The sequence below is a fragment of the Girardinichthys multiradiatus genome, chromosome 5, assembly GCF_021462225.1.
Source record: "Girardinichthys multiradiatus isolate DD_20200921_A chromosome 5, DD_fGirMul_XY1, whole genome shotgun sequence".
Taxonomy (NCBI): Eukaryota; Metazoa; Chordata; class Actinopteri; order Cyprinodontiformes; family Goodeidae; genus Girardinichthys; species Girardinichthys multiradiatus.
Genome location: NC_061798.1, coordinates 21633085 through 21661031, shown reverse-complemented (window position 1 = coordinate 21661031; position 27947 = coordinate 21633085). Strand labels below are relative to the sequence as shown.

Below are 27947 nucleotides of genomic sequence, written 5' to 3'. Positions count from 1 at the left end.
TTGAGTGCAAAACATTCACCTAGGTGGGTTTTTTGTGTTTCTTTTCTACCTGCAAATCATGAAACACCACAGTGCTGAAGCTGGCTTCTGCTTTAGTAGTTTGGTAAAGTAAATTCTGGTTTAAATACAGAATTTTTAAATCAGTTTTTGATCATAAAAAAAAAAAAAAAATTCTATTAAAAACAGCAATTACATTTTTTTGCATCCAACATGAACCTAGCTCAAAACTTCGGCTCCAGTTTCAAAATGAGGTTGAAGGATCTAGAGGCAACAAAAAGCAGTAAAATGGACCTTTTTACATTCTGAATCTGTAATTAAAGTCAAGGTTTGGTTTGGCAAACCAGATATTGCTCATATAACCCATGTAAAAAATTTTTTTTCAGGAATTCTGATATTTGTGTGTCAGATAATGTAAAATAAGGAACAAGTATGGACACCAGGGGTCGCGTCAACTGAATATTTTCAGTTTTCCAAATTTTTTTAAACGGTGACAAATAAATCTGAACGCCAGCAGTCATTTTGACAGATTGCCATTCTTGTCTCTAGTGACGGCATTGTGCAGATTCAGCCTTCAGAACAACATTAAAACAGCCACGAGAAGTCGTTTGACGCAAAAGTCCCAAACCTCATGATAATAGCCTCTGCAGCAATCCCACTCCAGACATTTGATTACGAACACACAAGTGTACAATTCAGGTCCATGTGGACCAGGAGGAAGCTGGGAGACTGTGCCTTCAGGTCACAGCAGGTGATCTGTTCATATTTATAAGTGCAATCATTTAATTTCATTGTTTAGATGTAATTACTGGGACCACAGTCAGTGTGTTTTGTCAGTGCGGAGAAAAAGTTACATGTATTCATCTGGTTGATGTGGATTCTCTGTTCAGCTTGTTTGGACTAAATATTTATTAAATTAATGAAAATAAATGCTATTTAATTTTTTATTTGTCAAAATGACTGACAACAAAAAAGTCTAGCGCAACCTCTGATGGACAACCACTCTATTTTGCATCCTATATTTTCATTTTTTTGTTTTCCAGACTTGGAAAATGATCAAATAAAAAATTCTATACGTTTCTAGACTTTTTAAGGTTTTGTAGGAAACCTTTGAATTACTTATCAATAACTAAAATAAAGTCATCTTTGGCGTCAGTGATGGTGCTCATTGATGTTTACACTTCAAAGGCTCAATAGATATTATATAACAAATATTGCCACCATTGACGTAAGATACAAACAAAAAGTCACTTTCACTGTGGGACACTGACAAGAGCGTGACGTCAATTAGCCTGTATTTGATGACAAAAATCATTACGAGTTCCCAACAACCACCTCAGGCAGCTCTGGGCTGTAGTAGCAAGTAACCGACTTGCGGACTTCGTTGGTAATAATAGATCCACATCCCCAACTGGGCAGGACAACATCTTGTTTCTGCAAACTGATTCACACAAACTGTTTATTTTTAACATAATTAAAGTTGATTAGATACAGAATACACCAGATAATTGCTTGGTTTCTATTCAGAGAGCAAAGAATAAAACAAGATCTTAAATGGAGACAATTAAAGGGAACGTTACAGAGAATGTTGCTTGAGAAAACTGTTGTTTTAAATACTCAAATAGCTCCTGAAGTGTTAATAGTAAACAGGGTAAAAATTTAAAGCTGCAGTAGGTAACCTTTGTAAAAAAAAAAAAAAAAAAAAATTATATATTATGTTACAACTGTCACTATGTCCTGACAGTAGGATATGAGACAGATTGTGAAAAAAAACTAAACATATATATCTTAGCAGTGTCAATCACGCTCTGCCACTCTGCAAACAATGTCAAGTTCTGTCACTTTTGACACTTTGTAATTTTCTATGTGCTTCTTTTTATCCCTCTCCCTCCATAACTGATGAGCGCACCTGGCATCCAAGTATCAGCAGCGTAAGCAATCATTAGCATAAGTCAGAGCGTTGTGCCAGAAATATACTGAATAGTTAACGAAGACTTGAGGGACTGGAACTCTTCGAGGAATCATTTCAGCCCTAGTTTAAAATTTCAGGTTACCTTGTCAGATTGATTAAATTTTTTTTAAATCCTACAATAAACTTGAACTTAATGATGCTCCAGCCCTTGTTCCACAGCAGAGCCTGCCGATGCGAAGGCTAGTAAGCAGGGCCACTGATGACGGCAGATAAATAGCTTTGGCATATTTACTGGTAGAGGCGACTGTGGCCTGCCCATACTTTGACTACAAACTTAGTCCTCATATCATTAGCAAAACTGCAGCACACCGGCAATCTTGCGGGGGAGGGATGTGAGCAGCACATACACGAGCGTAATTGACAATGCTAAGACATTTTTCCTGGCTGTGATCGGTTGTTTCTGACCGGGAGCGGTTTATTTCTGCAAATGGCAGTAGGACCATTGGGAGGAACCAGAAGAGCTTGATTTTTTTCCCCCCATAGATCATCTGTCTGATATTATGTCAGGACATAGTGAAAATTTTTTTTTTACCAACTCTAATGCTGAAAAACAAATTGAATTACTGCTTACTTACATTTCTTCTTTCATGTATTTTTAGTAATCATAAAACAAAAATACAAGTTAATGAAGAATCTGCAGAACGTGCCAATTTGTATCCGATTACTCGATAAATCAAAATAATCAACAGGATACTTGATTACTAAATTAATTGTTAGGGCCAGCCCTACTTTCAAGCCTATATGTGATCGTCTGTCAACCTTTAAAGATGCAGTGAATGGAGAAGGATATATTATGTCGTAGCCTTAAAACACAACCATGGGCCATTTCTTTAGCAAAGGCCAGGAAAAAGTGGGTATATGGATAACAGACAAGGAACAGCAATACATTAAAACTCACATTTAAAATAAATCTGTTACTAAAATATCCAACGTTAATGTTTATTTATTTTGCAAATGACCAACCAGCATTTACAACACAGAACATAATTCTGTACAACTCATAGTAGGAAGCAAATGAAGTCTGGTGAATTATGCTTTTCAACCATGTAAAGTTTCACTAGCCTCATGTTACCGTTTGCATTAAAATAACCAGACAAAGCAAAAGTATACCAAGCCGGCCACGTGAGACAAAGTAAATAGAAGCTCTTATGTCCCGATTTCTTGAGAAACCAGTTAAACAACCTTACACCACCAATACCAATGTAAGCCTTTGTCTAAAGTTTATGTTGACAAAAAGCTAATACTCTATTTGTAGGATTGTTTGTTTTATAACAGACTATTTAACTGCTGTAATACGTTAAGAATAGGTATCCATGTAAGACATATCAAATTCTAGCATGGTAAAATGACAGAATTAAAAGAATACCATTTTCTGTCAATTTCAAAACCCTCTTGACCAGAGGTAGGAGAGAGAACAAACTCCTGACTTTAAGGATAAAACAACAGAGCCTTTGGTCCATGCATGCCATTCCACCCACTGCTTTTTTCAGTGAGCTCAGTGTGCACTGTAATGGTACCACCGCCTAGAACCACCAACCTTTATAGTTGCGTACTGGGACATGGACAATATGCCAAGTACACAGAACTTGCATTAACCAAAACCCCAATGTCTTGCGAGCGTGGGTATTTCAACTGCCAGCCCAGATATGCATGGATAGATACAGATATGGATGCACAGCCAGAAACTGCAAGCAGTAGGACGGCCGTCTGTTAGACGTCAAAAAGTAACAAAATATTCTGTCATAGTGCTTTTCCTCTGGTGCCTTACTTGTACAGGCACGTAAGCTTTAAGCATGTGAGTTTATAAAGAAGCACAACTAAAACTGACCATAATTAGCTTCAGACGATTCATTTTGGTGGGTTTACAGAATTTTGTTTAATTACAATCTAGTTGCTGTAAAAAAAAAAAGAAAAAAAAAAAAGGATTTTGCAAACATTTTAAAAAGAGAAAAATGATTATGGAGCTGATACTTTAAATTAGCTTTAGAATGTTGCTAAATGCTAACCACGCGATGAATCAGCATGGTTGGTTTAAAAAAAAAAGAACAGCACCATCTATATGTATGCCGTGGAAAATGTACATCCCTCCTAACCTCTGTCATCTCTGATGCATTTCCAAACTTTGTTGTACTCTGCTTAGCCCTTTTGTTATCCGCTGAAAGTTTTGTTCTTTCGCTCTCTCAGACTCAATGAAACACTGACATGTCTCAACATGTTGTAGAAACTATACTTTTGAATAGCTTCTCATATCCTCTGACTTTATTTTAAACACCTTAATGCAACTAAAAATGTCTATCTTTAAGTCTTCTTTGCTCAGTAACAACATCCACACAGAAGGATGGCGTCTTTACTGTCAGGAAAACAATCAGATTTCTAAGTTTCGACTGGTTTCTCACCAGTCAGTCCCTATAAAACCAAAGGAAAAAAAAAAAACTAGGGTTGAATCCGCTCACTGGCCCATTTTACTCTTCATCCCAAGTGCTATAAAAGCAGTTATTGACATATTTTATCAGTTTTTCACTTGTGTGTTGCTTGAGGTTAAAGTAATTTCAAAGGGACTCAATATAAATGGATGTCACTACTGCTACATTATTTCAGGCAATGAGAAAGAAAAGCTTAATAATTAACATGAATGCTGCCAATGCTTCTAGATGGTTCCTTCACTAAATGTAAACATTGTGAATAATTCTGAAAGCAAAAGAAAATCTGTGGGACAGGTTATTTTTTCCTTTTAATTGAACTCAAAACGAGGTCAACTGTTTCAAGAGATAAACGGCTCTACCCAGCCCACGCATACAAGAAAACAAAAACAAACCTACAGTCAAAGAATAAATCTCCATTTTCTCAAGTGACAGTCAGCTGCAGCATAACACTGAGTCACTACCCACCAACACAGCATAGAGGGACTGCACAGTGAAACCACACTAAAGGGTCAGTTGTGTAAGAACATGTGTGCATACTTTCATACGTGTCTAGCAGAGAGAAGCAGAGTCGGGGGGAAGGGAACCACTGAGGCAGCATCTCGACCTTGTAGCAGCAAAGAGGGTGAATGAGTGTCTTGGTGATCAGTGAATGAAATCAGCTTAAATGTCCTATTGGCTCCTGTGGTCACATGGTTGTTGAAGGAGCTTGCTGTACAATAAATCCCCCCTCCCTTCAGCAGGTCATAACTCCTGACAGTTTTAGGCAAGCATCCTCTGACAAGGTAAGCGAATTAGAAAATACAGGAAAGGCTCTGGTAGACTAATTCAGGAGAGTGAATGAGTTCTCAGAAATAAAAGACATGCAAAATGATGGGAAAGCGAGGCAATAAAACCAAATTTAAGTAAGGAATCATTCACTAAAGCAGGCTGAAAATTCCTTCCTCACCTTATATTTCTCATTAGGGACTCTGTCTGAATACTTTGTACAATTGAACAGGTTTAATTTCATTAGACCGTGTTCTCTTTTTAATGGGAATGTGTTACCATGTCATTAAAAATGACCCAATTTCCCAGTTGAAACGATCCAAATATGAAGGAGAGCATTTGCTTGTGTAAGTAGAAACTTCAGCATGTGAGACCAATAAACGCTGAGAGTCACAGACCTGCCAACAGCTCAGACAAGGATTAAAACAATAGAATAAAGCCTGGGATGCCATTGCAGCAGATGATTGGGCTGCAAAAGCTTTAACCAGACCTGGCCGTATGTGGGTCAGGACATGGTGGGACAGGATGTCACCCTGGCAGTGCCACTTTGCACAGAGCCAGGCCAGACAAAGCAAAGGGGGACAGTTGGATGAGCCCGGCAGAAAAAACATAGCCATAGTAGCAAACACAGTATAAAGGGCTACTGAGCTCAGGTTTACCACAAAATAGACAATTAGAGAAGGAAGAGGATGTTTTCTTTCTAGAAGACCTAAAATAATAAACTCAACTAAAATGACTGATCTGTTCATGCAGAGTGGAACTAAATGTGAGATTAGTTTTAGGTTTATCATTTAACTAAGCAAAGCAGACAGCATACATCTACAGCATATATGGATTTCCTGATTGAAATGGTTTTACTTCCTCCTTGCATGAAAGAGCCTAGGGAATAGAGAATATCCTTAAACATAAAACAGGGATCCAGTAATGGCAATTTAGCTAAGTTACAATAAGGCAAAAACATGCATTACAAAAACAAATTTTAGTCAATGCTGCTGCACGTCTTTTATCAGGTACTCGGAAATTTGACCATATTTCCCCTGCTTTAGCTTCTTTACGCTGGTTGCCAGTACATTTTAAGATTCATTTTAAAATCTTTTTATTTGCTTTTAGGGCTCTTAATGGCCTTGCCCCTCCCCATTTGTCTGAGCTCTTACATCTTTACACACCCTTCCGTTCCCTCAGGTCAGCTGACCAGTTGTTTCTGAGGGAGCCAAAGACAAAGCGCAAGCTCAGAGAGGACCGTGCTTTTTCTGTAGCAGCCCCAAAGCTATGGAATGACCTTCCTTTGGGCATAAGACTGGCCTCTTCACTTGCTGTTTTTAAATCCCTTCTTAAGACCCATCTCTTTTCTTTGGCTTTTGGCACAATCTGAGATGTTTGACTTTGTTTTAATTATTTTATTACTGCTTTTATATTTCACCTTCTCTACTGTATGACTGTATTGTATTTTATGATTGTGTATAACACTTTGGTCCTGTGGGTGTTCAAAGTGCTTTATAAATAAAGTTTGTATGGTAATTGGGGTCTTATCAACACTTATTTGGTAACATTAATTTTATGCAGCAAGCATTTAGAGCATCTGGGAATAAATTTTTATGCAGCCTTGCAAAAAAAAGGTGTCATCTGTTATGATAAATAATAATTCATAGGTTCAATGATCAACGATACTTTATGATTACAGCATAAAGACAATCCAGGCGTATAATTTTTTAATTCATATCCTGGTTTTGGATTTGGTTGCGCCAACATATTAGCATAGTTTAAATACCAGGAAGGAAATGTCTTCTTTTGCTGATTAAGCTTAAATGTCCAACCAGCAGTGCACCAACATTACACATCCTGTTTCCTTTTGTCCAGCTAAAAGTGTGCAGATAAAAAGCAGGACCAGAATACTGTCCCTTTTGGATTCATTAGAAAAAGGTTTTCCTGAAGCAGGTTAGGCTTTGTTTCAATAAAATCTGTAGCATGCATATTATTTAGCTAAGAGAGGTCAGAGTTAGTCACTGTGCTTCAACAGACTGAAGTGGACGAATATGTCTTCAGTTTACAGTTTCTTTTCTCCTCCTGTGGTTACTGAAGCCCCTCGTGTGTCGATGTGCTCTAAAAGCTAATGTCCCTGTAACCCAACGACAACAACAGGGGCGTTGTGTTGAGCTTTTGACATTCCACTGGGGCTCCCTGAGGACCAACAGGAGGCTCTGACACTGGACTGCAGTGATAATGGCTGCAGCAGCATTGACTACATTTCCTGTTATTGAGATACAGCAACAAGTAAAAGAGGGCCTGGTGTAACCGAGGAGACGAAAGAAGTTGCTGATGTACTTTGTTGTTTTGGTTTCAAGCACAAAACCTAAAACTTGTCAAGCAAAGTAAGACTTGATAATAGCGCTAACTGTAGCTTTCATTTTATTTGCGGAGCTCAGAGAAACCCACTCAGCCGGAACAGAAGCAGGTGCAGCCTGAGTTGCCATGTTAAATTAAAATGTTGCAGGACTGCGATGATTAAGTGGTGCTATAATTTACCCATGGGGCATTTGCAGAAGGCGGCTTCTCAAATAACAGGAAACATTTTAAACTGGTTAAAATTTAAAGCACAATTTAAGTTGCAGGTATTACTGCCATTATCTGCCTTCTAATGCATCAGTACTTACAAAATAAAACAGTGACATGACAAATCTCCCAAAAAACAGCTGCTCACTTAATAGGCATAATCAAAATCTGAAATAATTTGGCTTGGACTCATTTTAGTTAGAGCTAAACCCAGATGCTTAACCATTGCATCAGACAGTGGAGTTTTGATTTGAACAGAGATGCACTGATTAGGCTTTTCCTGATCGATAAAGATTTGCATTTTATGGTAGACCTAAAACAGAGATAATCATTCTACTTCAGTGTTGCATTATAGTTCTTTTTTTTTGTTTGTTTCAACTAAGAAATTAAGCTCATTAAACCATCTAAGCTCAGGTTCACTTGCCAAGAATGCTGTCAGTCCTGAGGGTACCAAAAATCCAAAGCCCCAAGAGGGAACATTGTAATGCAGCAGAACATTAACATGTGAAGGGCATCTGAGATCCATGTCTGACTTATGCAAGAGGACACTAGAGCTTACGGCATTGTTAGCCAGAGGTTGAAAAACTTTGATAGCACCCGTCAGTGAACAAAGTGCCTCTTTAGGGTCAAGTGACAGACTGCTGCATTTTACTAAAGCAAGGCATTCAATGGTTAGATATAAGCATGTAGGGCTTTAGTTTTTAGCACCAAATGAGTAAACAGGCATTCCAGGGACAAGACAGTATTCAAAGCAACAGGGTGTAATCAAATTCCACGCCAAAGTAAAATGTGACAGTTAAAAGCAGAAAAGTGGGAAGCAACATTTCAAAGGCACCTGAAAGAAAAAGTGAAGAAATTAACAAGGTTCTACAAAACTGAGTCAGTGCAGCACAGGTCTCATTTGGAACCACCCAACACAATGAGCAACTCCCTTATAACAGACTGAAAAACTGAAGAGCTGTGTTGACATGATGAAACGCCTTCTTGCCGCATCACAGCATCATGTGATGGTTTCCTACAAGACAGGATGTTTTTGTACTGCTTTGCTGCAATCTTGATAGAGCAGCTACAGTGGAAGTAGGAAGGCAGTGCTTTCACTGGCTATACAATGAGGGGAAAAGGGAAAATTGTGACGCACCATCAAGTCTGCTCTGCAGCATCTACAAAAATAATCACTGCAGAGAAAAATCACAAAAGAAAAACCCAAAGAACCATCATTCATTAACTTGAACACCAGATTAAATCCAACACTTGCTCATTTACTTGCTTTAAATTTACCTACAAATAATGTCAATGATGTGTTTTAATTATGTCAAAGAAGAAAAATACCCACAATATGCATTTCTGCCCTAGTTTAAAAGTATCTGTTTATAAAAGACCAAAACATGGGCATTTCCATCTTTAACAACAACATAAATAAAATCATGTAACCCTTTGTCTCTATTATTACAGTCACCCCCTCTTTGGAAGCACACATGGCCCTATACCTGCGTTTTATTTTTAGACATCTGTTTGCCCGCTGCTCAATCCCACCTTTGCTAAGGAGATTTAGTCTCCCTGCATCCTCCCTCTTGCAGGCATCAAATCTGCTTTTCCATTTAAAAGGAAACACAGCTGGTCTGAAACCACATGTACTAAAATAACAAATAGTGAAGCAATAGTGAAGTGAAGTCTTCCCATTTCAGGACAGTAACTCCCAAACATTCAGTCAACTTGAATATTTGAAGCACAATTACATGCAACCGCTGCCTTTTTCAGATATTTTGACTGTAACTGTTGGTTATATAATCAGGTCATGAATCTGCAAGTAGCCAATATTAACATTATGGAGAATTGACAAAAATGGATGAGTATATAATACATTTATCCACATTCTCAAGTTTTCATCAGGCCATTATCTTTCTGTTTTTTTGTTTTGTTTCTACTGTAGATCCAATGATTACGTTTTTCCTGGCAGATAATCTCCCATGTTCTTTGAGGACTAGCCTGGCAATCCCAATTTTCCTAAGACTATACCAGATTAAAGCCAATACTAATGTGCTGCAGGCTCTTTGATACAGGTACTAGTTTTAAATCAAACAGAAAACTAAGGAGTTACAATAATATTGTTTTTGATTCAAAGCATATGGCCCTAAACTTCATGAAACTTCAAAAAGGTGCATCAAAGTACTTGCTAACATTTGATATGTTTATAAACTAAAGGTTAAGGGGGTATTTAGTTTTTATGAATTTATGACTAGGAAAAAAACAAAATCTAATTTTATTTTAGTATTTCACCTGCTGATCATAGATCAGAGCTTTTTAAAAGGGACAATTGGCTGAGAACAGTCTCTGCCCACTTGATTGGTGAATCTTTATTCTAAATCTTTTATGATTAAATGCTGAATTTCAGTAAACAGTGTTTATCTATTTCATCATTATCTCCAGAGGATCACAAAAAAAGTCTGCAGTGTGTGCAAACAGGCATGTTCAACAAGAGCATTCCTGTTAGAGCTTCACCAAAAACATCCAGCTAGTCACTTAGAAAAACCATGCTAGCCCCTGAATTTCTTATGCCTCAAATGCATTAAAACCACTGAATCTATGGCAGGTTTTCTGTTGGGCATAAAAGCACAATCAAGTTGCATATTCCAACAAACAGCATGCAAATCTGCAACACAATAGTTTCCCAGTCCTTGGCAAGCAAGGATCACTTTGTCCTTTTTTCGTTTAAAAATGACTTAAGAATCCCAGAATTAGAAAATGTAGCTCCAAGTCGATGTTTGACCAAAGACATGAGCAGCATTAACACTGTCATGCCTTTGAAAAGGGCAATTTAAATATATACGGCCCAATGGATACCTTCTGAAGACGATCTGTGAAATGCCCACCCGTTAGCGTTACATAACTGTTGATCTAATGCGTTCAAAATTTATGCGGAGAGGAAAACTGCTAGCAGCCACAGGTAAAAAGACTTACCGTCATCACCAGCTCAAAGGGATGTTTATACACCCGCACAGGTGACTGATACTTCTGCACCATGATGGGAATTACAGTAACACCAACAACCTGGACAGAAAGTAGAACACACCAGTTAGGAATGAACATTTTAAATATCCAAATGACTTTTAGAAAAGGAGTAGAGTCAAAAATGGGACAAATAAATCTACAGCAATACAATAACAGACAAGTACACAATTAACTAAAAGAGAGGTGTGTTTTGTGTATGTGGCTCAGAGTTCTTGGAAAGAAAATAATGAGTATAGTGATGAGCTGCAGAAGGCAACTCTCCTGAGCTGTGACCGAGGCTCCGGATGATCAATGAATGCAGCACATCCTTCTCATTCATTAGAGAACTGTGTCACAGCAGTGGCTTTTCACTGCAAGCTACTGGAGATATAACTAGGCTACTCTCAGCTGCCATCTCTGCCAAAAGCTCCTCTCTCAGCAACCCATGACCAGATTCCATGAAATAATTTAAAAAGCAGGTGCTGCTCATTTTTTGAAAACATTAGCAGCATATACCACATGCTGGAGCTGGCCTCTGTTCAAACAAGAGGGTGAAAAAAAATGGAAATGTCTGTAACAGAATGTTCTAGATGTTGGAGGATAAGGAGCTTATTTCCGAGTGTTTTTTTTTTTTTTTTTTATGAAGCAAAGACAATGTGATGTAAAAGGATTTATTTCTTTTGTGCCTGTACCATGTGCAGCTGGAGCTTCATGTGTGGGGATTTTGCTCAACAAGCTGGCACATGTTGTAGAAAAGTGCGTGTGCTTGTCTTCAAGAAGGCATATGAGGTAACTTCCAAGGGATTAGCACAGCTGTGCTGAGGTGCAAAACACAACAACACAAGCTGATTATCTTGTTTTCTTTCCTACATGTTTTTTATTGGATCAATTCTCATGCAGGTACATTTGACCCTCTGTTTTGGGTTTAGCTTTTCGTCCAGTTTTGTTATGATTTGCTCCTCTGGGCCAGCACACATGAGGACAGCCAGACTATAACAACCAAGCTAAAGACAGACTAAATACTAACAGATCTCCTATGTACCCTTTTAAACAGCATATTACAACTGCCACTTATAATTACCGTCATGACTCAGGATCAGTCAGCAACTTTGACAACACAATAATACAAGATCTCAGAATGAGTTAACCAAAACACCTCAGCTAGCGCATTTTAATATTCACCTGTTTGTTTACATCTCATTTTTATGTTTGCTGTTGCCTTCCTTTGTCTACGTGTACATTTTAAACATGTTGACAATCCAAAGAATCTGCCTATGAACCTACACCATATGATAAAGGTGATATAATCTACTTATCTTAACAGCCTTCTACCAACCTGAAGATATTTAAATGACTGCTGGTAAAGTTGTCATGTGAGAACTGAGTAGCTGCAGCTATATACTTGTCAAGTCACATTAAGTTTGACCAAAGAGTAAACGGTAACATGACTTCTGTTGATTTAGAAACAGGAGACAAGGACAAGAAAGTGACTGAAAACTTTCTCAGGAGAACTTTTTCCTACTTCGTCCAGTTACTCACCGACAATATTTAGGAATGGGTTTGTCAGAATATGATGTAGAGGTCACTGGCTCCACTGCAAAACCCAACAACGTTGGCCAAGAAGTAGGAAAAATTGGAGAGTTAAATGGATGTTGGAAGATAACTACAAGCCTTTGAGAGACGAAAAGAGCACAACTACGATGAAATCACCTATCAAAAGGTGCTGGAAATTGTGTGAGTGCTGGTCATTTCACCCGTTCATTATGTTGTACTATTGTAGTTTTGGCCTCTAGTATCAGACTTTTAAGTTGGGATGTTTCGTACCATCTATTTACCTACAACCAAAACTTTTCTATAGTCAAGTCATAATTTCCTCAAAAGACATTTGGTTCTACAACTCAGATATTTAATATGTACAGGCAAGAGGTCTCCCAGAGCTGTTTTGGTCAGGGATCACAGTTCGACTGGTCCAAATAGAGATCAGAATCTAAATAAATAGAAATGGGAGCAACAAAATGTCTTAGGAAACCAATATACAATTAACTTAAATATGACATATGGGCATTTCTAATTACTTTTTTATCTCAACAATAAAAAAAGGAAAATAAACTGATACACAATGGTTTGTGTGGATGGGAACAAATGGTTTGTTTATCAGTATGACATTTAACTTGGAAGGAACAAAATGTTAAAGAGTGGGTCCCAAAAGGAGGAACGAATTAGCAAAGAACTGAACTGAGCTAGGGCCAAATGTGCAAGCATAACAATTTAGAAGGCAAGATCCCACATTAAAAACGATTACACTATATATATATATATATATATATATATAATATTTAATTCAACCTTCTTAATAAAATACAACAGAAAAAACATTCTTTCAGTACAGATCCGTCCAAGAAAACAGTTTCATACCTACAGCCGTATCCTGATACAGTTTTGGATCAAATTTTGATCTGCTTTTAGACTTCGTATAACACAAACCGGTTATGTTACAACAGGTTTCATCGCATCCCGCCTGGGGACTCATACTGACCAATACATTTCAGGACGACTATAAACAAAACCTGAAATCGGAAACATGAATGCATTTATTCCAATTAACGCAGCACAATGTATAGAACATATTTTCACCTATATTATTATTATTTCCAAATATCTGTAGAGCAGCAATAATGTAAAATTGTTCTATTGTGTCACTAATGGGAAATTTAAAAGGAAGACAACTTTACATGCCACCCTTTATATTTCCGTTTCTTATTAAAATCGAGATTTGACCATATCTAGATAATATTGTGACGTTTCAAAAAAATTTAACGGTACACTCCTTGAAAGACGTTCAGTAAATGGGTTCATATCTATAATTATCACAGTAACTGGGTCACAAACCGCTCGCATTAGCAAACATAATAGCAGTTCAACCCGCAAGCTAACACGAGCTTTCCGAACCGACATTATCTTCGCGTCGCTCTCACAGCGGATACTTACCGGTGATTCAGGGAGTCGAGTAAATGTTTTACTTTGTTCACTTGTGGTCTCTTCTGGAAAGGGAACCCGAGTGAATTCCTGCCATTCCACTCCCCCTCGGCTCTTCGCTTCACCCGGCTCCGCAGCTAACGACGGTTAGCGTCGTAGCGCTAGCTGGCCATGTAAGCAGCAGGAACAATTAGCCAAGAAAGCTAACAATAAATAAAGTTACTTCAACAGACAAACCGCCCAGAAAACTGAAACGTTAAGGAACTAAACTCTCCACACATCCCACTGCAGCTGACTGGAGCCCCGGCAGATGGAGAAGTGCAGCAGCGGTATTTCTCTCTCGGTGGCTCCTCCCTGTTTCTCGGAGCTCAGTCGTTCTCGGTGTTTTTCCACCTCCCACTCCTGCGCTCCTAAAAAGCTCCGCCTGGTCATGAGAAGGACACACGGCAGAGGACAAATTACCATACCAAAATTTAATTGGGTCCTATAAACTCTAAAAGTCGACGAACATAACTTGGATGTTACAGCTGGTTAAAAGAACAGATTATTTATGCAACCAGCTCAGCCTCAGATTAATAGCCTGTGTTCCCTGTGCAGTGAAAACACAGATTATTGCTGTTAAAGTCCCAGCCTGCATGTTGCTCTCGCCGTGTGGAGATGTTCAAAATGCGAATTAAATATAATCAGAATTAAACACTTTAATAAATTATAATATATATCTACTGAATCCATATTAAAACTATTTTAAGAACAAACTGGGAATGACAGAAAGCTAGGTTTCATATACAGATACCTCTGCATAAATTATCACCTAAAAGTTAATCTATTTGAATAATTCTTTCAAAAAGTCAAACTCATATTTAGGTTCATTACACGGAGAGATGTATTTTAAATGTTTATGTCTGTTGATTTTGATGTTTATGGAAAACCCAATATTCAATTTTCATTAGAAAAATTGGAATAAGACTAATAAAAAAGGATTTTCACTGTTGATCTACTGAAACGTATGTCCATGTACTGTACAGTGTATGCATTTAATACTTGGTAGGGGCTCCTTTTGCATGAGGCTCCTATTGCATGAATTCTATGCTAATGCTAGCTAAGATATTACAGTAATCAGATTTAGATTTGGTGACATAAGTCAAACAGCATAAGTTCCTTTAGGTTCTTTCAGAAAATAAATGTATGTGTCAAGCAACGTTTGGATGCAAAAAGAATGTAGAGATCCATCCATTCCACATTGATGCATAAGAAAGACAAAGGGATGATGCAAATGAAGCAGATCTTTAAACTTTGCTGTACCGGCACAGTTCCTGTGATACATTATGAAACTAAGAGGAAACTGCATTTTATCAAATGAATAAAACACATTCAAATCTAGCTAAAATTAAAAGCTGGCCCCCAAAAACATCCAGCTTAAGTCAAGATCAGCATCCTATTTCATTTCAGCATGGAGTATTGGCCTGCTTTTTCTAGTTGGGTAATATTACTGTGATTTATATTAAAGTAGCTTAGATCTTTTTTCAGAGTGCACTGTAAATCTATGCTGCTATGATGTAAACAGATTATACTGTACAGAGATTCTAAGGAAACAGCAGTTTTAGTGTGAAACCTCTATTTCTACAATGTCATACTCTGGTTTGTGTGGCAGTAAAGAACTGTTGTCAATACATTAATTAAACTGTCAAAACAGCAGAAATAAATTACAGTATGGTTCAATGCAGCATAATATGGACACAACCAGCCTGTGGCTTGGCTGAGGTGGTAAGCAGGTGTTGCTTAAATCACAGCCTTCAGCTCTTCTGGACTGGTGCTCTGATGTCTCTCATCTGCATTTTTGCAATACCCCATAGGTTTCTATGGAGTTTAAGTCACACAAGTTTGCTGGCCAATAAAACACAGTGATACCATAATTATTAAAGTCGAAAAATGAAATCAGCATATTATGAAAGCTTGTCAGCAGAGGGAAGCTCTAAAAATGTCCATGTATAGAAGGCTGACTTCGGAATGGATAAAATACATTGGACTAACACCAACAAATGACATGACTCCCCAAGTAATAAATTACTGTGGAAACTTTAAACTTGACCTCAAACAACTTGGATTTTGTTTCTCTTCTCTGGGCTTTGGGACCTTGATTTCCAAAGGAATTTCAAAATTCACTTTCATCTGAAAAGAGAACTCTGGACCACAGATCAACAGTTCAGTCCTATTTCTCCTGAGCCCAGGTAAGACGCTTTTAACTGACCTAAATACTGTATGTCTGTGGGTTGCCTCTTGAAACTGACTAGCAATCAGTGCGTTGTGAATCTAGCCTAAATTCTTGAGTATGTTCTGCTTCACCGTTTACTTGAGGCTGTGGTTATCCCACTCTGCTCCTTTTTCTACCACACTTTTTCCTTCTACTCAACTTTCTATAATTATGCTTGAAAAAAGCACTCTGTTAACAGTCATCTTCTTTAGAGATGAGGCTTTAGGGCTTAACATCCTTGTGGAGAGTGCCAGTGACTGTCTGCTGGACAACTGTCAAGTCAGCAGTGTGTGGGCCGTTCTGTGTTTAAAAAACTTTACTAATCGGTCTTAATTGATATCAAAATAAGATAAATAAACCTTGACATACTATATCATATTTAAGTCTTACTTTCCGAATTCAATAACTAAAATTACACTTTTTGATGATATTCTAACTAACTGAGAGGCATCTGTAATGGGACAAAAGTCTCTGCAGTACTTTGGGTACATCAGCATGACTAATGGGATACTTGGCAACTAAATGCCTTAGTTGCCAGCACACAGCTGCTCATCGAATGAGCAGCTGTTTGCCTTCAACGTGAAGCAGAGCTCACATGACTCAGAGATGGAAAAAAACATGAGAGCTGCACATTCAGGAGAGGAAAATGAGTCTAAATGAAGCAAAGATCCAATATTTGAGACATTCTTCCTAAATAAAATGGACAAAAAAGCTTTACAGAGAGGAAACCACAAAATGGAGTCAAGGAGTAGGGCTGCACAATATACTATTATTAAATATTAAAATGATGATTCTGGTTTATTCTTACAATGTTGGATAGATTTAGCAGTTTGGGCCCAATCACCTGCATTACATATGAACATTTTCTGTTCTAATACTTGGACTATAACAGCTAACAAAAACTGCAATTTGAACGGTTCAGTGTGATGTTATTATTATTGCAGTCAGTGATACTGTGCTGAAAATATACTGTACAGTTGAAACCACTCACCAATTTCCAATATAGTCTTTATTTCTTGAGAAGGTTGTTTTTTTTATCAACTTCAGATGATTTAAAATTTCTACAATATTTGTGAATTGTTCCAGTCTTGCGTTAAATTTTGCAACAACACTGAAACATCTCTCCTCAACGGTTTTAATGTCATTCTTTTAACTGTGGACTCTGGTTGTTCTGCTCCTGGACCTGCAGCCTTTAATAGATCATAGATATAGATTATAGATAGATAATCACATCCTGTTTTCTCGACTGAGACAGGTTGTTAGTATTATGGGCTTAGCTTTGAGTTGGTTTCAGTCGTATCTGGACAGGAGCTTTTCAGTTTGTTGTAGTAAGTGTTCTTCTTTTGGTGCACCTCTGTTTTGTGGGATTCCCCAAGGCTCACTTTTGGATCCCCTGTTGTTAATTTTATACATGCCCTTAGGATTATTTTTTTTACGAAGTCCCCTTTCAGTGCTTCGTTGGAGATATCCAGGTTTTCCTAACTATCAAGCCCAGCAGTAATAACTTACTTCAGCTATATCTGGACTGCCTAAGAGATAAAAAAAATTTGGCTAACAACTACACCACTGCTTTTCCTGCTAAAGTTTTTCCTCTGGTCTCCACAGCAACGTCTCCAAATCTAGCTGGTTGTAAGAACAGTCTGACAGCTTCCAATCTTACATCCTGATGACGAAGTGATGAGTCTGCTGTGAGATATCCTATTGCTTTGATGAATGTCTAATTTAAAACCTGATGTAGTCTTGAAAAAAGTAAAGAATACCAAAAACCAGTTGTTCTGCTGGTTACCATAGAGACTGAACCCAGGCCTGAGAACAGTCATTGCTTATCAAGGAGTCTGCTGCTAAGAGATCAAAATATGTGACAGGTGCTGCCTGTCGCTCCCTTGATCTCCTTTACCTGAAGGAAGACTCTGTCTCATTGATATCCTTTAAACAAAAGAAACACAGTTTTGTTTCAACGTATGTATTATTTGAAAATACAATAAATTACTTCTAAGCTAATGTGCGAGATACATCTCAATGGGCAAAGATAATCACTAAGAACTTAGTAACTGCAACATATTTGATTTCATTCTTCATGCACTCTTCGTTGTTGTTGGGGACTTTAATAAAACCCTGCCTTAAGTCTGTGCTCCCCAGGTTCGACCAGTATGTACAATGTCCCGCTAGAGGGGAGAACACTTTAGACAAGGCTTATTTCAACCTGAAGCAAGTATATGAAACGGTCCCCCTCTCATACCTGGGCAAGTCTGACCACCTTCCCTGCTCCTCGATCCTGCTTTCACCTTCCCTTACATGAAAAACCAAGCCAGTAACAAAATCTGTTAGGACCTGGCCAGAGGGTGCTTTTAAACAGCTTCAGGACTGCTTTCAGAGCTCAGAGTGGTCCCTATTTCGACATCTGGACCTACAAGAACACACAGGTGCTGTGTTATCCAACATAAGTCACTGTACAGACACTGTAACTGCAAACAAGTGACTCCGGGTGTATCCTTACCGGAAATCTTGGTTGACCTCAGTTGTGAAGGCACTCCTGAGAGCTTGAAACTGAGCCTTTAAGTCAGTCAACAGAGTTCTATATAGTGCAAGAAGGTCTGACCTCAGGACAGGCATTAGAGCTGCTAAAGAGAATTACTGGAGGAATGTGGAGTCTCACATGGAGGACAATGACTCACGGCAGGTGTGGTGAGGGATCCAGCATCTGACAAACTACAAAGGTAACTCACCAATAGTGGTAAACGCGCATCTTCGGCTAGCAAACAAACTTAACCACTTTTTTGTCCGTTTTGAGTCATCCAGAAGTCATTCAGAAGTGGTTTGAAAGGCTCATTTCCTGATATGCTTCTGGATCAGAGACTTCCTGACCAACCGACTGCAGGCTGTGAGGGTGGGACGGTCCTGCTACTCCGTTCTGCAGCTCAGCTCTGTATCTCGACCAGGCTGCGTGCTGAGCCCCCTCCTGTATTGCCTCTACACATATGACTGCACACCCATCCACCCTTCAGGCACCAGTTAGTGTGCAGACGACCACCACTGTGGTTGGGCTGATCTCTTGGGGAGACGAGACAGCCTACAGAAAGGAAGTATAGGAGCTAGCAGAGTGGTGTTCCATCAACAACCTGCAATTGAACACAGTTTTTATCTGTGGGATGCCAGAACCCTGACTGAGTTTAATTGTTTTAGTTATTTGCGACATGTATAGTTTTATAGCTTTTTATCATTTTTCCATTACATTTCCTTCTTATATACTCTCTTTATATGCATCTGACAGTGGCAACTGCCACAGTTTCATCTGTGTGTAAAGCATTTTGATTCTGATTTTAGATCTGAACTGGGAAATCTATTGAACAGACTAAATCAAATTATTCTGCAAAATACACCAGAGTGACAAATGAAAGGATATAGCGGAACTATTGATGATGTGATGGCTCTGCTGGGCTTTAAGAGTGCTGCCTCAGGGCAGAAGGATCATCCATCAGTGTTGTTGAGTTTAAAGCTTAATGCACAAATATGACTTGAACATCCTTGTAAGTTTTTATAGTATTATGCACAGTACATATCAGAGGATATGCAATTAAGTTCACCAAAAACCTGATCTACAACCAAGCAAAAAAAGGAAGACTTTGCTTTATGATTAAATACAGCCATCCATTCTCCTTCTGCATTTCTGTGCTGTTGACGTCCATCTAGTCTTAAGAATGTGAAGATTTTGGTTTGCTTGAGGCTCTATCGCCATCTAGTGGAGCAGCAGATGAGGCCTTCAATAAAGATTGACCTAATTTTAGGTGAAGATACACAGACAATACAGGTCCTTCTCAAAATATTAGCATATTGTGATAAAGTTCATTATTTTCCATAATGTCATGATGAAAATTTAACATTCATATATTTTAGATTCATTGCACACTAACTGAAATATTTCAGGTCTTTTATTGTCTTAATACGGATGATTTTGGCATACAGCTCATGAAAACCCAAAATTCCTATCTCACAAAATTAGCATATCATTAAAAGGGTCTCTAAACGAGCTATGAACCTAATCATCTGAATCAACGAGTTAACTCTAAACACCTGCAAAAGATTCCTGAGGCCTTTAAAACTCCCAGCCTGGTTCATCACTCAAAACCCCAATCATGGGTAAGACTGCCGACCTGACTGCTGTCCAGAAGGCCACTATTGACACCCTCAAGCAAGAGGGTAAGACACAGAAAGACATTTCTGAACGAATAGGCTGTTCCCAGAGTGCTGTATCAAGGCACCTCAGTGGGAAGTCTGTGGGAAGGAAAAAGTGTGGCAGAAAACGCTGCAAAACGAGAAGAGGTGACCGGACCCTGAGGAAGATTGTGGAGAAGGGCTGATTCCAGACCTTGGGGGACCTGCGGAAGCAGTGGACTGAGTCTGGAGTAGAAACATCCAGAGCCACCGTGCACAGGCGTGTGCAGGAAATGGGCTACAGGTGCCGCATTCCCCAGGTCAAGCCACTTTTGAACCAGTAACAGCGGCAGAAGCGCCTGACCTGGGCTACAGAGAAGCAGCACTGGACTGTTGCTCAGTTGTCCAAAGTACTTTTTTCAGATGAAAGCAAATTCTGCATGTCAGTCGGAAATCAAGGTGCCAGAGTCTGGAGGAAGACTGGGGAGAAGGAAATGCCAAAATGCCAGAAGTCCAGTGTCAAGTACCCACAGTCAGTGATGGTCTGGGGTGCCGTGTCAGCTGCTGGTGTTGGTCCACTGTGTTTTATCAAGGGCAGGGTCAATGCAGCTAGCTATCAGGAGATTTTGGAGCACTTCATGCTTCCATCTGCTGAAAAGCTTTATGGAGATGAAGATTTCATTTTTCAGCACGACCTGGCACCTGCTCACAGTGCCAAAACCACTGGTAAATGGTTTACTGACCATGGTATCACTGTGCTCAATTGGCCTGCCAACTCTCCTGACCTGAACCCCATAGAGAATCTGTGGGATATTGTGAAGAGAACGTTGAGAGACTCAAGACCCAACACTCTGGATGAGCTAAAGGTCGCTATCGAAGCATCCTGGGCCTCCAGAAGACCTCAGCAGTGCCACAGGCTGATTGCCTCCATGCCACGCCGCATTGAAGCAGTCATTTCTGCAAAAGGATTCCCGACCAAGTATTGAGTGCATAACTGTACATGATTATTTGAAGGTTGACGTTTTTTGTATTAAAAACACTTTTATTTTATTGGTCGGATGAAATATGCTAATTTTGTGAGATAGGAATTTTGGGTTTTCATGAGCTGTATGCCACAATCATCCATATTAAGACAATAAAAGACCTGAAATATTTCAGTTAGTGTGCAATGAATCTAAAATATATGAATGTTAAATTTTCATCATTACATTATGGAAAATAATGAACTTTATCACAATATGCTAATATTTTGAGAAGGACCTGTATGTTTCCAGATTTCACACTTTAGTTTGAAATAAAGCATGAACATGATCAACAGGCACTCTGACAGTGCATAAAAGAAACCTTATGTCATATGCTTGGGTTTTTGTTGTGGACCAAAGTGCAGATGCAGGCGAGGAGTCGGCATGGCGAGGCAGAACGATGATTTATTTAAATCAAAACAAAGGCTAAACTCACAGGTAGGCAGGCAGGATGAAAACAGAGAGTTTAGGAGTCCAGGTCTAACAGAACGAAGGGAACTTGGCGCAGGGAAGGTGACGCAACAAACCAGCCTAGAACACAAGAACCAAACTAACTCATATACAGAACAAGAACAAAGGCGGGTAATCAAGAAACAGGGAACAGGTGTGGCAAGGAGGCAGAAGGGACATCTGGAAACAATAAACGATAAAGAGAAACCTAGACCTATGCAGAACAATAGACTAAGATAAAATAACCAAAACATAAGAAATCTAGAATAACCAAGAGGTAAAGGAAACAGAGGAACTGGAAGGAACAGAAGAATAACTAGAACCTAGGGCCCTAGCAAAAGGAGACCATAAAGAAACCCTGACTACAAAAGTAAACACAGATAGAACAAAACTGAGAATGAAGCAGAGGAAATGAGGACTAGAATAAAAGTAAACAGTAACTAAAGCTAACCTATAAAAGGAGGGACTGGAGAATAAAGATAAATTAGAGGAAATAGAGCTAAAGGAGACAATGAATGTAAAGGGGACAAAAACTGAGTAATTAACAACTAAAAGAGGAAAACTAAAGATGAGAGGAGAACACACTGGGAGGCAAAACGAAACCAGAACTGTCAGAACACAGAAATCAATAAACATGAATACAAAACTTCAAACAAGAAACATCTAGCAAAACAAAACACAAAACCACAAACAAAGTCCAAAATGTCACATCCTTATGCATGTTCTGTTACTTCAACTGTTGGCAAATGATGGCCAATTTCTTAATGCTAGGAAACCTGTAAATTTCCTTGACTAAAATAAAAAGTGGCTGCCAAATAAGCTTTTTATTCTAAATGTATCTATCTTCTTTTATGTTTTTTCCCCTCACTGGACCTTGGCATTGAACTAGAAACTTTTTCTGTCCTAAACATTTTTGATTTTCCAAATTCTTTTTTTTTTTAGAAACTCTCACCTCCGTACTCAAATTGGCTCTTGTAACAATGCATGATTTGAGGTTTTTACTCTTAAAATAGCCAATAATGACCCCCTCCTCTGTTCAAAACAAATATCGCACTATATTTCCCTCCTTCAACTCTTTCTAACTCACCATCTCCTGTCTGTGAAATGTTTTTTTCTTCTTTAAGATAAGTTGGTACCATTGCTTCAAGTTTTGAAAGTAATTGCCCACACAAAATTTAAAATGAACTATGTGTTTTTGCACCTGCTCATTTGTTCAATGGGAAAAAATACAGGATTTGTTATCACCCATGGTAAACATGTAAAAAACCTCCTACAGATAGTTAATATTTTATTGCACCAAAAGGGTCTCAAACTAGTCTGAAAAACAGAGTAAAAAAACTGTGTTCACCCTCTTTTTTCATTACAGCAATTAGTCTTCTCTTACAGCCAGAGCCGGCCCAATGCATAGGCAAACTAAGCCACTGAGTGCACTTAGGACAGCTGGAGTCATAGATCTTAATAGATACTTACTTAAAAATCTATCTTGAAATTGATTTACAGTTTAAGGGGAAATACAGAGGACAATATTCAGAGTTTGATAGTTGCTGTCAACTGAATGTCACAAGTGTAATCACTTCTGCTGCTTGTGTCCATCCTGGAATCCCATACAGAGAGCGGGATTTTGCAGAATCTCCAGAGTTCATCCCGGAAATTTTCAATGCTAGGAATCATGTCTGAAGACAGATTTGTCTGGTGAAAGAATTCAGTGTTGATGTGGTTGCATGTTTTGGATCCGTAATCTGCTTAATGTCCCAATGACAACAAATTTTCTGAAACCGAATTCCACCTCCAGAAGACTCCATGATGATTTTGTTTAAAATGTCATGGTATTTTACTAATGAAGGTACAATGGTAAAGACAAGTAACAAGTGGATTCAGCTTTTTAATTTGGTTACATTTCAATGAAACACTTGTGCACAACTTCCTTAACCAGTTGTTTTAATTAGACAGAGTTGGTTGTGAATCCCTATAACCTGCAGATGCTGTCACTCAGTGATCAGATGCATTCTTGAACATTGTTTCTGTTGCGCTATATACTTTTCATTCAAATTTGTCTCGATTTGCATTGTAAAATTTCTGTGGGAATGTGGATTTAGAAGTAGAACCTTAATGGGCTGCACGGTGGCGCAAATGGTAGCACTGTTGCCTTGCAGCAAGAAGGTCTTTGGTTTGACTCCAGGCCAAGGGACTGCATGGAGTTTGCATGTTCTCCCTGTGCATGTGTGGGTGCTCTCTGGGTACTCTGGCTTCCTCCCACAGTTCAAAAACAACTGTTAGGTTACTTGTCTCTCTAAATTGCCCTTAGGTATGAATGAAGGTGTGTGTGGTTGTTTGTCCTGTGTGTCTCTGTGTTGCCCTGCGATGGAATGGTAACCTGTCCAAGGTGTACCCCACCTCCTGCCCATAGACAGCTGGAGATAGGCACCAGCTCTCCCTCCGTTAGGAAGATGCAGGTATAGAAAATGGACGGATGGAAGTACAATGTCAGGAAAATGTAATGTAACTCCCGTTCTGCGCCGCTAGGGGGTGGTATGTGACTATATAATGCAGAGACTCCGCCCTCACACTGTCATCAACGTGTTTGCGGAAGTGAACGTCCTGCCTTTTTCTATGAAAATAAATGAAATCTGCAGTAGACGATGACCCAGATGTCCAGTCCTCCGACAGAAGAGCTGGTCAAACAGTGGGAAAGGTTAGAATGATCTTCTCTCTGCTCCACCTTCCTCTGTAGCTCCATGAGCTGGTTGGAAAAACTGCAGTTTCCACTGCCACCATAGGTTACAACTGGTTTGCTGGATGTTATTTAGGGGTATCAGTGTAGAGGGGCCTAAATTTAAATACATACCACACTTCTCATAGTTCTTTTGCAGGAAATACTGAAAAGCTTAGATCATCTTCCCTCTGCTTCTCAATCATAAACTACTCTGCGTTAGTCTGTCACACAAAACCCTAATAAAATAGATGGAAGTTTGTAGTTGAATACTTTGACAAGGCAGCATAGATGTAGTTGTCCTGGGTATTGTTCAGTATTTTGAACATGAACTACTGCAGCGTCGTACATTACCTAGTTTTCCTCTGAGCCTTAAAGCACCTGCACACTAGATATAAATGAATTAATATATCTGTAACAGACTGCAACATAAAATAAATAGCCAGTGTCTTGTAAAAATACACTTTTACACGATTGCATTTGTAATTGAAGACAAAATATTTTATCCATCTAAAATGTTTCTGTTTGACTTTTTTTTTTTTTTTCATAAAAGATGTAATCAACAGCAGCCACCTCTCAGCTTAAAATGTAAATTTTGGGATTCTTCCTAATTAAAAACAATAAATAAATCACATATTTTGTCAATTGTAATTTATAATAACATCGTAGCCATATTTATTTTATACATCAAGCCAAAAATAACTGATAAGAAATTACCCCAAAAAACATATACATTGGTTCTGTACCATATTTAACATGACAGAGTTTCTGTTCTAAGTGCTACAGATCCCCAGAGATGTTCAGTAGTGTTGGTTCTTGTGAAAACACTTGTGTCTTCTGATGCCCTGATGCAGTGAGCAGGAGTGTCTCAGGCAGCAGGTGGTGGAGGACGACACCGAGGACTGGCAGAGGAGCCCAAGCTTCTCTGGCCTGGAGCGGGTTGGTGGCGTAGACCTCTCCTTCATCAAAGGGGATGAAGTCAATGCCTGCGCCCAGCTCGTGGTGCTCAGCTACCCCGATTTGAAGGTGAGCTGATCCTCATCACACCTCAGATAGCCTCAGGTAAACAGAGCTTTGCCCCCCTCTAGTGGTGACATGAGAGAACAGCAGCAGTAAAAAACAAACAAACAAAAAACAAAAACAGGTTTTCTGCTCCTCAACTTAACAGATATGAGCCGTCATTTTCTTTTAGCAGTACCATAATGTCAGCAGAGGAGCCATAAATAATAAACATAGCAGAAAATAATGAATTGCCTGGCCTTTTAAGGCTTTATACTGAGTGCAGATGAGATATCTGACAACCTTAATAAGCAGTCGTACTTAAAGCGTTTCTCTCTTTGAGTCATCATCACTTTGAATTAGCTGCCATTTGTCTGACTTCAGAAAGGTGGTGGCATGAGGGTAGCATGACTCAGGCCTTCAGCTAGGATGTCTGCTTGGTGTCTGGAGTTACATACAGTTTGAAATGTTTTATAATGCCAAAACTTGTTCAATAAGTTAAATTCAGTGCAGTTCATCCTAATTTATTGTGATTTTATTGCATAGCAAAACATCATTATTCTTTCATCTATAAAAGTGTAAAAAACAGATTAAGATAAAAAATAAGTGCAACAACAGTGACTCGATGCATTCAGCTGGGTTTTCTTTGGCTTGAAAACATTTTAGCAATTTGAATAATAAACTGAACTTGACTGCCTTATTTTAGAACAATGATTGAATTAGAATGTATGTAATACACTTTTAATCTGTCTATACAATGACACTCAACACACACATCCCTGTTAAAATGCCAAGTATTTGTCAGGTACATACAAACATGAGGCCGTGCTAAATCTTTTAAAAACCTTTTTCCTAAAAATAATGTTATTTACTTTGCTGAAGCACCGTTTTAATTCGTTTTCAAGATTTAGTCTTTTTGAGATGCCATCAGTTATAGTCAATCTGCCTTATCAGGAATAAAGTTTAGCCGTCACAGGTTTTGAACAATTTTCTGTTACAGACTTTTTTTGATTTTTCAACTAAATTGTACGTAATATATATCACAGAAAACAAGAAAATCTGAAATAGTTGATCATGGCCTAATATTGTTACATCCCAAATACTAAACATTTTGACATGGGTGTACAAACTTTTGAGAACCACTCTATACTGCTTGTGCACATATTTAATTCTCCAAAAGGTTTACATTTGAACCAATAAAAGAAAGCTGCTGATCATGATGTCATGTTGACATTTTCTGATGTCCTCTGCTTTCTTCTGCATCACTGTTCACCAGATCTAGTGCTACAAGCTGATTGCTCCATTTGGTCACTGCTAGAGAATAAAAAAATCAAACCTTTATCGTACAGTTTTTACTGAAACAAGACTTTTGCATGATTTTTTTCTTAGACAAACTTAACAAGCAGTTATGCGTCTTTGTTAGAGGAAAGATTTTAGGAATTTTTAAAGGCAAACACTGTGACAGTTTGTCAGGAAACAATGACTAGCTTTGTAGCATCTCCTGTCTGCTTTAATGGAAGATGATTTAGGTCTGATCGTACAGCATCTGCGGTACAACAGTAAAGTATTTTCAGAGTGAACCCTACTGATTATCTGCAGGATCCCAGGAAGGTCATCATGGGAGAATCGCTTACCTGCAATGCTACTGCCTAAAATAGACAAAAGATGCAAACACCGTAGCGACACGTGTGCTCAGTGACATAATTTGCAATCTTTTTCTAAATGTTGCTTATTTAACATGTGACCCTTTATCCAGAGCAGTCGGAGTCATGTGGCAATTACCGGGTATTAACAAAGAGTGTAGTTTCTTATGTTCAGTTGAATTATTTTTACCTGTTAAGAATATTTCCGCTCTGTAATTCCGAGTAGTCGTGAAGGAGAAACTTTCAGATGCACGTGTCAAAAAGTTCCTCCAGGGTAGATGAATGAGGTGAAAAAAGTCGTTATTGTGCCAACCTTTAATTGCACGAGCCGTTTGGCACAACAGTGAAGTCTTTGAGGGAACCAATCAGAACAGATGATCACCAGTTTGATGCATTGAACAGTACTTTGTGAGACTTCTGAAGGCAAACTGTATTGTATTTAGGGGTATCAACAGAATCTCAGAAAGCTGCACCAAGGACCATAGCCTCCATGTTATGTTGCATCCACATATGTCTGAAAACCTTTTCCTTTAACTTTACAATGTGCTACTTTGCGTTGCTCAATCACATAAAATCCCAATTAAATACATCAAAGTTTGTGTATGTTATGTGATAAAATTTAAAAATGTTTAGGGGTGTGAATACTTTTGCAAGGCACTGCAAATGTCTCCTTAAGGACTACGTGACCTCTGGGGAAGCCCATGCCCTTTATTCAGGCAGACAATGTAAAACCGCTAACAACGAGACATTTAAAAGCAATCTCTGAGAAAGAGGGGGATACGGTGCTAACCTTTACCCAGCTGAGAGTGTGTGAAGAATTTTTAAACAATTTTTATTTTAACAAGAATGACATCTAATATTGTTGCATCATTTAAAACAAGGGACAAAATAACATCTGAAAGTCGACATCGTTTGGTGTGCCGACTGCCTGACAAGTTATTTGCATATGAATAAGCAGTCGAGTTTTTATTGCTGTATCATGGAATACAGAGTTAACATAATGTTAGAAAGATAGTGATTTTGTTTCCTGTAACCTATGTATTTGAACT

General features: G+C 38.6%; 2 protein-coding genes and 1 long non-coding RNA gene across 7 annotated transcripts in view; 1 reads left to right on the top strand and 2 right to left on the bottom strand.

The window, feature by feature from the left end:
- The window catches only part of si:dkey-237i9.1 (SEC14-like protein 1), a 33287-nt gene extending 19222 nt beyond the window's left edge, over positions 1–14065 (bottom strand). Inside the window, exons 1-2 of one of the 3 annotated variants that reach the window (XM_047365203.1) lie at positions 13684–14065; positions 10666–10755 (exon numbers count right to left, since the gene is read on the bottom strand). In XM_047365203.1, coding sequence (XP_047221159.1) covers positions 10666–10728 — 63 coding nt within the window. In that variant the 5' untranslated portion in view covers positions 10729–10755; positions 13684–14065. Of the gene's footprint in view, positions 1–10665; positions 10756–13683 lie in introns of those variants that run through there. The other 2 variants (XM_047365205.1, XM_047365204.1) reach the window with 2 other exon arrangements.
- Positions 14066–24137: 10072 nt separating this feature from the next.
- The window catches only part of LOC124868773 (endonuclease V-like), an 80183-nt gene continuing 76373 nt past the window's right edge, over positions 24138–27947 (top strand). For all 3 annotated transcript variants that reach the window (XM_047366346.1, XM_047366347.1, XM_047366348.1), the window contains exons 1-2: positions 24138–24238; positions 25111–25282. In XM_047366346.1, coding sequence (XP_047222302.1) covers positions 24186–24238; positions 25111–25282 — 225 coding nt within the window. In that variant the 5' untranslated portion in view covers positions 24138–24185. The remainder of the gene's footprint in view (positions 24239–25110; positions 25283–27947) is intronic.
- Positions 26419–27947, bottom strand: part of LOC124868774 — a 32478-nt gene continuing 30949 nt past the window's right edge. The window contains exon 3 of the long non-coding RNA XR_007038379.1: positions 26419–26569. This is a non-coding gene — a long non-coding RNA (uncharacterized LOC124868774). The remainder of the gene's footprint in view (positions 26570–27947) is intronic.